This window comes from Neovison vison, chromosome 1 (genome assembly GCF_020171115.1).
Source record: "Neovison vison isolate M4711 chromosome 1, ASM_NN_V1, whole genome shotgun sequence".
In the NCBI taxonomy this organism is placed as follows: domain Eukaryota; kingdom Metazoa; phylum Chordata; class Mammalia; order Carnivora; family Mustelidae; genus Neogale; species Neogale vison.
Genome location: NC_058091.1, coordinates 282735578 through 282749419, shown reverse-complemented (window position 1 = coordinate 282749419; position 13842 = coordinate 282735578). Strand labels below are relative to the sequence as shown.

The window sequence follows — 13842 nt, the reverse complement described above, 5'->3', positions numbered from 1 at the left end:
TAAGTAAATAGATTGGTCTAATGGCATTTTTAAGTTGTTTTAACTCTTCTGGTACAACTCTTTTTTTTTTTTTTTAAAGATTTTATTTACTTATTTAAAGATTTTATTATTTACTTATTTAAAGAGAGAGAGCATGACTGCACAAGTTGGGGGAGGACCAGGGGGAGAGGGACGGGCAAACCCCAGGCTGAGTGTGGAGCCCAGCTTGGGGCTCGGTCCCACAGCCCTGAGATCATGACCTGAGCCAAAACCAAGAGTCAGATACGTCAATCCGCTGAGCCACCCAGGTATCCCTCTTCCAATACAACTCTTAATTTATGTCTTCAACCTAGAGAAGAAACTGGTTGTGATTATACAGGAGTACTTTATTTATTTAGGAATACTTTATTATTATTATTATTGTTGTTGTTGCTGTTATTTTATAAAAATAGTATGTGACTTTTGGAAATGCGGTAAAGTACAAAGTAGAAAATAAAGATCGTCTGTGATCTCTCTACTCAGTGAAAAGTACTGAGTACTTAACATTTTACTGTTTCCTTTTAGCTTTTTTTCCCATGCATTTTTTTAAAAGATTTTATTTATTTATTTGACAGACAGAGATCACAAGTAGGCAGAGAGGCAGGCAGAGAGAGAGGGGCGAAGCAGGCTTTCCGCTGAGCAGAGAACCCGATGTGGGGCTCGATCTCAGCACCATGACCTGAGACGAAGGCAGAGGCTTTAACCCACTGAGCCATCCAGGTGCCCCTCCATGCATTTTTATCCTGTTGGATCAGGATATAATATCATTCTCATTTTTCACATTTATTTTATTTTAAAGATTTTGTTTATTTATTTGACAGAGAGAGAGAGATAGAGAGAGCACAAGCAGGGGGAGCAGCAGGCAGAGGGAGAGGGAAAAGCAGGTTCTCCGCAGAGCAGGGAACCTGATGTGGGACTCAATCCCAGGACCCTGGGAACATGACCTGAGCCGACAGCAGGCACTTAATCAACTGAGCCACCCAGGCGCCCCTCATTTTTCCCATTTAATACTGTATCATAAGTTTTCTCCTTCATATAGCATGATGAGTCATTAAGAACTTTTTGTATATATATTTTAATTTTTGGGGGATTTTCTTATTTTAATACACCACATTTTATTCAATGGTTAACGCAAAGTTGGGCTTTTCATTTAATTCCACTTTTTGTCAATTAAAAATAATGTGCTAACATTTTTTCTGTGTGATTTCATCATGTGTGCCTTCATTTATTTTCCTGGGATTAATCAAATCTTAGAAGTAGAATTACTGGCTGAGTGGATATCAACATTTTTGGCTGGTTGATACATGTTGGTAAATTACGCTTTCCTGAAACTTTTATGTAGTTCATAATCTCATCAATAGATCATCTAGCTAATTGTTTCACTTCAACATTGTTATGATTTTTAAAAGACTTTAAGTAATTTCTACACCCAGTGTGGGGCTTGAATTTATAACCCCAAGATGATGAGTCTTATGATCTACTGAATGAGCTATCTGGATCCCCCCATTATTATGATTTTTTGATTCTTTCATTTTGAGAGATAAAAAAAAGTATCTCACTTTTTGTAACTTTGATTCATATAAGGGTGAACTTTTTTTTTTAATTTGGTCATTACCATTTCTTTTAGAATTGACCATTTGTGTTTGTTTTTCATGTATTAGGATCTTAGTATTTTGTCTTTATTAAATTTTTTATTATATTAAATTGAATTATATTAAATTTTTATTATATTAACTTTTTGTCATATTGATTTTTGAGGAGTATAATACATACACATTTCATATTTAAATCTATTGATGTTTTCCTTATTTTCCCCATTGCTTTAATTTAAGAAATACTTTTTAATTCAAAGACTAGAGAGAGATTCACCAAGGTTTCCTTTTTTCTTTTTCTTTATGGGTTGATTCTCTCTCTCTCTTTTTAAGATTTTATTTATTTATTTGACAGAGATCACAAGTAGGCAGAGAGGAAGGCAGAGAGAGAGGGGGAAGCAGGCTCCCTGCTGAGCAGAGAGCCCAATGAAGGGCTCGATCCCAGGACCCTTGAGATCATGACCTGAGCTGAATGTAGAGGCTTAACTCACTGAGCCACCCAGGTGCTCCAGTTCTCTCTCTTTTTAAAAATTTTATTTAAGTGATCTCTGCACCCAATGTGAGGCTTAAACTCACGACCCCAAGATCAAGAGTTGCATGCTCTCCTCATTGAGCCACAGGTGCCACAAAGGCTCATTCTCTTTTATAATTCATTCTAATCAATAGAATTTAGAATTTAGTTTGAAGTCTATTAGATTTGGGTAGATTCCCCTCCCCCCATATCTCACTGATCATCTTATACCTTTTGGTCCTTCCATTTTGTGATGTCACATTTATCATATATTACATTTTTACCCTAGTAGGCCATCAGGGTAAGACAGTATTTTGAAATTGCCTTCTTAGTCTTCCTCTTGAACTATTCTTTTGAGGATTTGCTCATTTGGAACTTTTATGTTCCAAATTTATGTACTCTGCTCCTCTTTTGGCTCTATTTTTTCCCTTCTGTTTTCAATTTTCATTTCTGCACTTTTAGAATTTTCAAAAAATTAATCCACATGTGAATGCTTAAAGCCAGCTGCACTATTATATTCATCATTGTATTCCCTGTAGCCTTTATTGATTTTTTTTAAATTACAAAATTAAAACTAGCTCTTACAGAAAATTTAGGAGATAAAAGCACGAAGAAGAAAATATTCTTAACCACTCAAGATGTCCTGCTATGGTTAAATATTATACAACATAGAATTTACTAGAAACTATATAGTATATGTAGTGTTTCATGTATATATATAAATATATATAAAATTCATATATGTATATATAAAAATTATTTGTACATTAAGGTAGCAGTTATACCTACTGTTTTGCTGTGTGCATTTTACTTATAATAGTTTCATGTATTCTAAATATTCCTCCGTGATTTAAATAAATTTTAACTTACCCTCTAGTTATTTGACTAAAGAAATTACTTTATGTGAAAGAATAGCCTATCCTTTCAAAAGTGAATGGATTCAGACTGACAGTATAGACAGAATACTTACTATCTTTTTTTAAGATGCAAGTGTGTGCATTTAAAGTTGTGTCAGCCAGTGCCTAACTGTTTTGTGAAGGTTGAGTGAATAAAAGCAAAGACAAATCGGTGGTATATCGGATGTTTTCTAGGGAGCCTAAATGGTTTTGGCCACTTCAAGTCACTAGGGTGACACAGTCCAGAACTGATCCTTAGCGCTTGCTGGGTCAGAAGAAGGAAGGACTCCAGAATTTTTAGGGTGGGAGGAATTCGATGCCAAATTGAATTTGCGAAGCCGGTGTCTGTAAAGTGGGGGCAGTTAGAAGTCAAAGGGGGTGCATTTGGACCCAGATTGCCCTGTCAGGCATATCCCCCTAAGACTGGAGGGAACAAGTAAGGTGTGAGGAAAAGCTGTTGCAAGCAAGAGGCTGGTTCATGGAGAGGAGGTCGTGGACTAGAAAAGAGGAAGAAGGACGATCGGAAACACCTAGAAAGTACACATTGGCACTTGAAGTTTCCCAGTTTACGTGGATGCGACCGTGTGATCCATAGCTTTATATTATCTCAGAGCTCAGCAGCCTGACCTCTGGGGGGGTGGGGGCAAGAGTCCTCAGATGTATGTTCTTTGCATCCCCAAATTCTTATGTTTGAGAAAAGTTTAAATATCCAGGATGGCTTTGTTGGACTGTAGTGGGGGAGAGTAGAGGAAAGGGATATTTCCAGAGAATTTTGAGAGGTGGTGAAACCACCAGGACTTCAGAGTGTTGTCTCTGGGGGAAATACCTCCTCATTGCTCTTTCATGGAGAGTCAAAGGGTTATCCAACAAACCATGTGACATCTGGCCCTGCGTGGCTGGAACAGAAGGTCCAGGGGGGCAGTCATGAGAGAAAATGAGAGAAAGAGTGCTTATACCCAGTCAGGAAGGCCTTCAGTAAGAGGAGGCCTGGGATTTGGACTTTATCTTGGCAGTATACAGTTGGCGTTGAGAAAGAGAGAGGTACTATATAAATACCCCTTTGTACCTTTACAACCATTTTTTTCCACAGGTGCTACAAATCTTGATTTTTCTTATTTTGAATCACATGTATTCCAGCCAAGTGGATTGAAAAACAGATAACTATAGTGCAAATTTTATTTTATATTTATTTCCATTTATAAAATCAATAGTGGTCTTCCTAAAGTTCTGTAAACAGAGTTGAAAACTTTCTGAAAGAGGAGATAATGATACTTAGGCTATTAACTCTCTACTTTCCTACTACCAGTCTCACACGTTTATTTCCTTTGTCTTTTGGCTAACCCATATATTGTTCCGTGAGACTCGAGCATTGTAATATACTGATGGTGTGGGCCCTGTTGAATGTTACTAATATAGGTTAGGTTGAAAAATCTTAACGTTTGGTGCTTTATCTTCTATGTAAGAATCAGTGAGTGAATTTTTTAAAAAATACTTTATTTATTTGACAGAGATCACAAGTAGGCAGAGAGGCAGGCAGAGAGAGGGGGAAGCAGGCTCCCTGCTGAGCAGAGAGCCCGATGTGAGGCTCGATCCCAGGACACTGAGATCATGACCTGAGCCGAAGGAAGAGGCTTCAACCCACTGAGCCACCCAGATGCCCTGTCAGCGAATGAATTTTAAGTGTGAACTATCTCATGGCTAGAGTGTTCTATGAGAACAGAGTTCTTTTCTGTTTATCTACCAGTATATTCTGAGCACTAGTATAGGGCTCGACTCACCAGAAGCAGAATTAACAGTGTGCAGAGGGAATAAAAGTGTATGCGTGATTCCCAATTCTAATCCCAAACTGGGATTTCCTATTGTTTTCATTTCATGGCATTCTTCTGTCTGTCCTTGAAGTTATCCAGTGTTAAATGAAGGTAGATTAATAAAACATGTGGGAAAGTCTGGTGAAGTTTGTTAAGATGTTTGGAAATATTTAATTTAATTTAATTAATATTTAATTTAATTTAATTCAGAAATTATTATTGAATATTCCCTTGACAATTGTGATCTTTATGAATTGTCCAATTCAGGTACACGTATTTTCCTTAATAGCTTACTATATGCATTTAAAAAGAGACAGGCCAAATGTTTGTGTTTTCATGAGTGCCCTTGGATGTAAACCGTTTGGAAGAACAGGGTTGCGTGAAGTAAAGGGCGAGATCCCTCCTGCATGTTGACTTTGCAGTTCCTACTTACTACGTTTCTTCCTAGGAGGGTGGCCAGTTTCACCGGTGTGATGGACTTTCGGGGTATCTTGAAAGAATTAAAATTTCAGATGTTAACATTTTTGAGTGTCCAGAGACAATTATAATAATTAGGAAATAAGAGTTTGAAGAAAGCATAATATAATTTGTGCTGTTCTCTTTGATTTTTATCAGGTAAAAAAGCTCCAGTTTTATTTAGTAAAGAGATGATTGAGTCAATGAAGGAAGGTTCAGTTGTTGTGGATTTAGCTGCTGAGGCTGGCGGAAACTTTGAGACCACTAAGCCAGGAGAACTTTATGTCCATAAGGTACAGCAAACAGCTTCTTCCGTGTACGAACTGACTCCCATGTATTTAGTGATTTGTAAGGGAATGTTTATTCCTTTAAGTATTCAGAGAAACTGAGGCCTGAAAATTTTTAAAATTAAAAATTTGTATATTTAAAGCTCTTTCGAAATCTGTATTTGTTTGTGAGATGTGTATATATTTATAAAGGTATGTAATTTCACAACTTAGCCTTGGCTATGGTGGAAATGTGTTCTAGAAGGATTGTGAAGAGATCGACCTTTCTGACTGTAGTTTTGTTCATGTAGGGGGTTACTCACATCGGCTACACAGACCTTCCCAGCCGAATGGCCACGCAGGCCAGTACCTTGTATTCCAACAACATCACCAAGCTCCTGAAGGCCATCAGCCCTGACAAAGATAATTTTTATTTTGAAGTGAAAGATGACTTTGACTTTGGTACGATGGGTCATGTCATTAGAGGAACTGTCGTGATGAAGGTAAGGGAAGAGACCTGTTTCCTCCTGAGTTTTCATTAAAACTGTGTTTTAAGATTTCTGTTTTATGGAAGGATCCTATGCTGGAACTGAGATAAAATCTAATAAACGGTTGATGTGTTGGGTTTATACCCATAAAAAGTGTTTAGAAATGCAGAACGATTGAAAGAAAAACATCACAAAGGCTTACATACACGTGAACTCATCCAAAATATGCATTGCTTTTGAAAAACAGAAACAAACAAAACAAAACACTGGAACTGAATAAGGTAAAGTTAAACTTTCCCCTTGCCACCTAACTCCTTTCAGGGGATTGGTCTATGTTTTTTCCATATATGTGCATATAGAAACTATCCATGCATGTGTACAAACATTCTGTATTTATATACACATACATATTTTATAAAATAAGTTAAAAGTGACATGAATTCATTTAAGATTACTTTTTTTAAAAAAAGATTTTATTTATTTATTTATTTGACAGACAGAGATCACAAGTAGGCAGAGAGGCAGGCAGAGAGAGAGATGGGGGAAGCAGGCTCCCCGCTGAGCAGAGAGCCCGATGCAGGGCTCCGTCCCGGGACCCTGGGATCATGACCTGAGCCGAAGGCAGAGGCTTTAACCCACTGAGCCACCCAGGGGCCCCATTTAAGATTACATTAAAGAGGCGACTGGCTGGCTCAATCAGTAGAGCATACTGCAACTCTTGATCTCAGGGTTGTAAGTTCAAGCCCACGTTGGGTGTAGAGATTGTTTAAAAATAAATCTTTTAGGGGCGCCTGGGGGGCTCAGTGGGTTAAGCCGCTGCCTTCGGCTCAGGTCATGATCTCAGGGTCCTGGGATCGAGTCCCGCATCAGGCTCTCTGCTCAGCAGGGAGACTGCTTCCCTCTCTCTCACTCTCTGCCTACCTTTCTGTCTACTTGTGATCTCTCTCTGTCAAATAAATAAATAAATTCTTAAAAAAAAATAAAAAAAAATAAATCTTTTTAAAAAAGTGTTTAAAAGAAGCCTCCCCCCCCTCCCAGCACAGTCACTACCTTCTGTGTTTTTGACATGTAGGACTGACTGTTAAAAAAATGTCTGTTTTTCTAATTTCTATTAGGACGGTGAAGTGATTTTCCCCGCTCCCACCCCAAAAAATATTCCTCAAGGTGCCCCAGTAAAACCAAAGACAGTGGCTGAGCTGGAAGCTGAGAAAGCAGCTACAGTCACCCCCTTCAGGAAGACGATGACTACGGCTTCTGCGTATACAGCTGGTGAGAGCCCCATTCATGAGGATGGGGTCCTGATGGTTTGGATTTTGTAAGAAATGCATTAAGTGTCAAAATGAGACACATTAAGTGTCAAAGTAAATGAGATCCTGTTGTCCTCCTTTGGGTTCCATGAGGAAGCGGGCCTGTTAGAAGCAAGTTTACATAAACGGGTTACTAGTCTCTCCTCCGTGGCCTTGGGGACCACGCTGATGGCTGACCCCAGAGACACAGGCACTTGCTAGATACTGGAATAAATGTGCGTGAAAGCATAGACGGGCTGTTAATGCTTTTCTTTCACAGAAAACACTTAAAATACAGCTGTTAAGAGTTTCATCTTACATCAGAGATATTGGGTAGTGATGTGTGTCAGATTATATTGGTGCTAAGTGCCTATATATATGGTTATTTATTTATCTTTATGAGTTATAAAACATCAGTTATGATTGTCTGCGTGTTGGGTAAGACTGGGGAACCACATGTTTGTGGTGAAGAATAAACCGTAGGAGGCAGGTGCGGTCCTTGGTTCTTTGTCGAACATCCTAAGTTCTTCACCTAGTAACAAATTTCAGTTTTGAAATTTTCATTTCTTTAAAATTTAACACAAATTCTTTGCCTTTTTCATCTTTATGAAAACATTAAACAGTTGCTGTAAAATAGTGGTAAATATTCATTCTGGTTATGAAGTGTTAGAGTCTGAAGTATGGACATTTGGTTTTTAAATTGGTTTCTCTCTCATCAAATGAATTAAAATTATTTAGATCTACTTGGAGCCAAAGCAAAAACAAAACAAAAGCAAGCTATAAAGAATTAAGGACCAGCAGCAGGCACATAATTCTTGTAGCCTCAGCATTCTCCAAATTCCCCTGTGAGCCCAGATGTTTGAAAGAGAAAAATATAACTCTTCTTGAAGAAAGAGCAATTCTCAGCAAGATGACTGAAAGCCTCTGGTTGTGAACATTGTGAATAAATGGGGCAATGTCCCTACTTGCACTTGCTTGTTTAAAAAAAAAAAAAAAAGAAAGAAAGAAAGAAAGAAACCAGATTATTATATTGTACCTGGAGAGGATTCTTGGGAAGACTGTAAATTTCCATTTCTCTTTGCAATTCATGAGGAAATACAGTGAGGCACGTATGATGTTTTATTTTTCTAGGTTGTGCTTTCATTTGTTAAGGTTTATTGTATTTTAATAGATATGAAATTAGCATATTTTAGTGAATAAGAGAATGGCCTGATACTTGTTTTTCTTTACCTTAAACTTCTTTCTTTATAATAAAAACAAGTATTTTTCTTTTATGTGTGTGTTAGGAATCTATTTGAATAGCATTCTCCAAAGAATATGATTTGCTTTCTTTTCCCTTTCTTTTTTTTCTCTGCCTTTCTCTTTCCTCTGTTACAAAGACTATAGAAATACATTATTATTATTAAATATACTATAGAAAAGATACTGGTTTACTAAAGAGTTGATTAAAAAAACCTTTACATAGGTGATTTTTAATCTTAGATGCCCAATAAAAAATGGACTCCAGATTATGATAATTTAGTGCTGCTTGATTAATGTGCTAGTTTAATGAATGCTAGGCATTGCACTAAATACTTCATATACTATTTACTCTCTACAAGACCTCAGTGAGGTGGGCATATTATTATTTTCTTTTTCCAGGGGAGGACAGAGAGGGTTGGTAATTTTACAGATGATGATACTATGCCACAGAGAAGTTACTATGGCACAGAGAAGTTAAGTAACTTGCCCGAGATCACACAGCTAGCAAGCAGCAGACCAACAGTTTGAACGAGGCAGTCTGGCTTATGAAAACATATTCTTAACCACAACTCTATATAGCTTCTCTGATGTTTAATTAGAGCACAAAACAATATTCTGTCTCCTCTCCCTCCAGATGGTCAACAGGCCATGTATTGGAACCCTGGGCATTTTATATGTGGGTAGAGGAATATAAATTAAAACTGCAGTCTTACTACATGATCTAAAGTAAAATTAATGTCAATTCCTAGATGTTCTAGCTGTGCCACATATAAAGAAATACTTTGTATCAAGGGGGAAAAAAGTACCTTACTCAAGAAAGTTGAATTCCAGCTCCCTGGTGCCCCCTTTGCATTCTGTTTGTACTGACCACTAGGTAACCCTTCCTTCTGTTGCAGAACAGCGGTCCACATGGTTGCTATTAGGAAAGGCAATAATTAAAGATGTATGTTCAGAGCTGACTGCTTGTATTCTGCACATTCTTAATTTAATTTGTTTTTTTTTTTTTTTCCTTTTCTTTGTAAAATCCTGTTTGCTGACTTGGTGTTGAGGCTGGAGCTGAGTGCCCCGGCCAGCAGTCCCGTCCAGCTTCAGGAGCAATTGCAAAACTCCTGTCCCGGGGGTGGAGGGGGTGGAGGACAGGCCATATGTTTTGGGGAGGTGCTGGAGTGAATGAAATCCTTCCTACTCTTTTAAAATCCCTCTTCCTCAGCCAAAGCTGAGTGACATGACATTGGCTTCCAAACACTCCTGCCTTATAAAGGTCATGTCTTGCCTAAGTAGAAAATGCTACCCAAGGTAGACCTTGGGTAGGTCTCTAATTCTGGAACAAAAGCACTTGTATACACATGTGGCATTGTCAATGAAAGTCAAAACAGGGGAAATTGTTATTAAGGGGACTCATAAATTTCACTAGGTCTTTACAGCTTATTTTATTTTGGGTGGTGGTGGTCAGGAAGCTGAGTTTTGTTCGTAATACCTTTAGCTTCCCCTGCCCCCCATTGTGAAATGTGTAAAAAAAAAATCTCACTATTGGAAGACTCCTTTCTGGCTACAGAATCTAAAAGCATTGACTATTTCACATTTGTGTGTGCTTTTAACCCTGAGATAATTAGATGCCAGCTCACACTCTTCTCTTTCTGTAGGTCTCACTGGGATGCTGGGTTTGGGCATTGTGGCGCCCAATTTAGCCTTTTCCCAGATGGTGACCACTTTTGGCTTGGCGGGCATCGTGGGCTACCACACTGTCTGGGGAGTGACCCCTGCCCTCCACTCACCGCTGATGTCTGTGACCAATGCAATCTCAGGTTTGCTCTTCTCTCGTTTTCCCTCATTTTAAGTTTTCATGGGCTTATTCAACTCTCCAGTTGCTTTCAATGAGGTTTCCAAAGTCTTTATTTACAGATTGTATGGCTTGGCCTCTGAGGTGGGTGGTTTGGGCTCTCAGAGTGGGGAGGGCAGGGCTAGAAGTGAGGGTCCAGCCGAGTGAGTGTGTCAGGCCTTTGGGCTGCTCCCATTCCAAGCAGTCAGAGCCATTGTTCTTTCTTTCGACTGTAATTTCCTTTAAAGAAAGGGTTCCTCTGATATCACAGAATCGTGCAGCATCGTTTAGGGACTAGTCTTAGATTCATCTAAACATTCAGCGGTAAGTAGGCCACAGCTGTCGTCAGACTTACTGTGAAGCCTTTGGAACAGGAAGCAGCCGGCCAGCCAGGGAGGCGTCCGCCGAGCCTCACACTGTGCTGCGAGTCTTCGCAGGGGTCCGTGTCCACACAGCTGCCCAGGAGCTCTTCTCTTTGGCCCCCAGGGATGCTCAGATCTGAGGTGGGAGACCCATCTCGGACAGTCAGGTGTGGGGCCTGCCCTGGCGTGGAGGCTTATGCTGCCAGTGCTCCAGACACAGCCGCCGGGGGGCTCTGCAGGGATCGTGGCGAATTCCAAGGGGCAGCGTGCTCTGGAGCGCTCAGAGTCCTGGCTTTGCCCTCCTCTGTTTATAGTTCATGCATAGCTCCGTCCAGTTCAGAAGCAGCTTATCTCCCCATGCTGCCTTTTTATCTCTTGTCCAATGACATGATCGGTTTAGATCTTTATCGGGCTCACGGAGCTAGAAAGCTAAAGCAAGTCCAAAGTTTTATGCAGAAGAAGTTTTAACTCTTGGCCCACAAGCGTACTCCAGTAATGGTGGCGCGTGAGGACTTTCTCTGTTGTGCCTGTCCTTGTGAGACCCTGTGACATTTCATTTGTCCTTGTCTCTACAACCATTCACCATCTTGATTTTTTCTTCCTAGGGTTGACGGCAGTTGGTGGGCTGGCACTGATGGGAGGCCATTTGTATCCTTCCACAACTTCTCAGGGCCTTGCCGCTCTTGCTACATTTATTTCCTCAGTCAACATTGCAGGTACGGTAGCAGTAGTACTGAGAGAGTCCAGAGTGCTATTAAAAAAAAATATATTTATTTGCACAAGTTCTAGACCCAGAGTGGGGCTCGAACTCAAATCCCAAGATCAAGAGTCGCATACGCTTTCACCTGAGCCAGCCAGGTGCCGCCCCGGCTTGAGTGCTATTTTTTTTTTTTCTTTTAAAGATTTTATTTATTTATTTGAGAGAGAGAGAGGGAAGGCATGAGTGGAGGGGAAGGGCAGAAGGGAAGCGGGAGAACTAGTTTCTTGTCTCACAGATTCAAATGAATCTTGCAAACAACAGAGAGTGAATAGAGCATTAGAAGTTCATTAAGTGAAGACACAGAGAAAGCTCTTGAGAGTGAGGGGGTCCTGACCGGGTTGCCCTTGAGTGCTATTATTAATGGGGACATGAGAAGCAAATATCAATCCATACAGAATAGACATTTGGATTTTTTTTTTTAGACATTTGAATTTCAAGAATTTGATTGTGCCTTTAAACATTGTTTCACTTAGACCATGAATGCGCTCTGTGAAGAAAAATCATTTTGCCCACTTGTAATTTTTAGAAACTGTTTGATAAAAGAACACCCCCTCCCTCAGTGCCCCAAAATAAACAAGCAAAATGATTGTCTTGCTGCAAGTTAACTGGGAAGCTATTGGATGCATAGTTTTGAATTAAGTTAACTTGTAGCTATCACCATAACATCTGTGAATGAGTATACTGTTAGATAAAATTTTAGCCTTTGCCTTATCTTAGCTTGTGTTTCTGAAAACTGAAAGCCTAGCACATTTCTTGAGTAAACTCATTTGATGCTATGTTGTAGCCGAAAAATTAATTGATGGCTCAAAGAAATCTGGTGCCTGTTGATGTGACATTTTTTTTCTTCTATCACTTATTATAGGTTTAACAAAACAGAATAACTTATTCGAAAAAAATACTAGCCTTTGATCTTTTGCATTCCCAAGCTGTTTGAATGCTTGTTTACTTGTAGTCATGCAGAAATGGTTGGAAGTTTTCATCCTGAATATAGGGTTTCCTGCCTTCAATGAAACTGGCTTGAGTGATAGAATGAATTTTAATTTTGAGGTTCTAAAATGTTATTAATATATTTATCCCTTGGTGATAAAGAAGTCTTTAAAATGGAGAAATTGGGCCAGTTTAAAAATCATGTTGCTCAAAATACCTCTTTCTGTTTCATATTTACTTTGATAAGGCGGATTTCTGGTGACCCAGAGAATGCTGGACATGTTCAAGCGTCCCACGGATCCCCCAGAATACAATTACCTGTATCTGCTCCCTGCTGCTACCTTTGTTGGAGGATATCTGGCTGCCCTCTCTAGTGGTTATAACATTGAACAAGTAAGAGGCTGTCTTGAGAATTTTTATTTTTGCCACCGTGTTTTCTTTCCCACTAGTCAACATCATCATTACCCAAACTTAGGCTCCACCAAGCAAATACAATAATAACTCTAGAAACATCTTGGTCAACTAGAGCATTCCTATCCCCTAAGAATCAAGACCCTGGATTCTAGAAACAGATTTGCCTGCTACCTGGATGTGCTAATGTGGGTTTACCTGTTTGTCCCCTCAATTTTTCCACTTGTAAAAAGTGTCAAAAGTTTATTTTGTACCTGAATGGATTGTTGTGGGGATACAATGAAATAATTGGTAAGAGAATCTGAAATTTTTCTGTTAAGTACTGTTAGTCATTTTCCTACTTACTTTCTTCTCCTACAAATTCAGTATATCATCTCTTATAACCAGGAGATGTTATGTCAATGCATTTAAAAAAGATAGTGTAAAAATGAGTGTTATAGAAAAACAGAAATAATCAAGTTGAACTTTGAAAGTTTCATGTCTCAATGTGATTATAATAGAGACTCAGCTTTGTCCTGAACTCAGTATTTTTTTTTAATCACTTTTTAATGACTACTGGGAGATTGCAACTGACAGCAGAAAGAACGTCTCCCTTGGTTTCTGCTGTTTCCAACATTTCTTACTTGTTGAGTGAACAAAATCTTTTTTGAGAAGAGTTGGAGCGGTATGTCAAGAGAGACCCTCCGAATCCTGCAATTGCTATTTTCTGATCATGTGACCTTGGAAGAATTATGTAACCTTAAGTTTTGGTTTTCTCTTTTGTAAAATGAGGATGATAATTCTTTCAACTTCATGAGTCTCATGGGACTGACTTGAGTAAAGTGGATGTTATGGTCCCTGGCATTTATAGCATCAGGGGTTGACTCCTTTAAGCGTTTGGTCAGGTCTAGTTCCCATTATAACTCTGTATAAATTCAGGTACTTTTTAATGTATTCGTGCATGCTAACCAATCCAACCCCCCCCCCCCAGTTTTCATAAATGGTATAATTGCAAGTACAA

At 39.1% G+C, this 13842-nt stretch overlaps 1 protein-coding gene across 3 annotated transcripts in view; it reads left to right on the top strand.

Annotated features, from left to right (window-relative positions):
• Positions 1-13842, top strand: part of NNT (nicotinamide nucleotide transhydrogenase) — a 93064-nt gene that overhangs the window by 39548 nt on the left and 39674 nt on the right. For all 3 annotated transcript variants that reach the window (XM_044232215.1, XM_044232233.1, XM_044232222.1), the window contains exons 8-13: positions 5441-5574; positions 5859-6050; positions 7151-7304; positions 10207-10368; positions 11350-11460; positions 12679-12824. In XM_044232215.1, coding sequence (XP_044088150.1) covers positions 5441-5574; positions 5859-6050; positions 7151-7304; positions 10207-10368; positions 11350-11460; positions 12679-12824 — 899 coding nt within the window. The remainder of the gene's footprint in view (positions 1-5440; positions 5575-5858; positions 6051-7150; positions 7305-10206; positions 10369-11349; positions 11461-12678; positions 12825-13842) is intronic.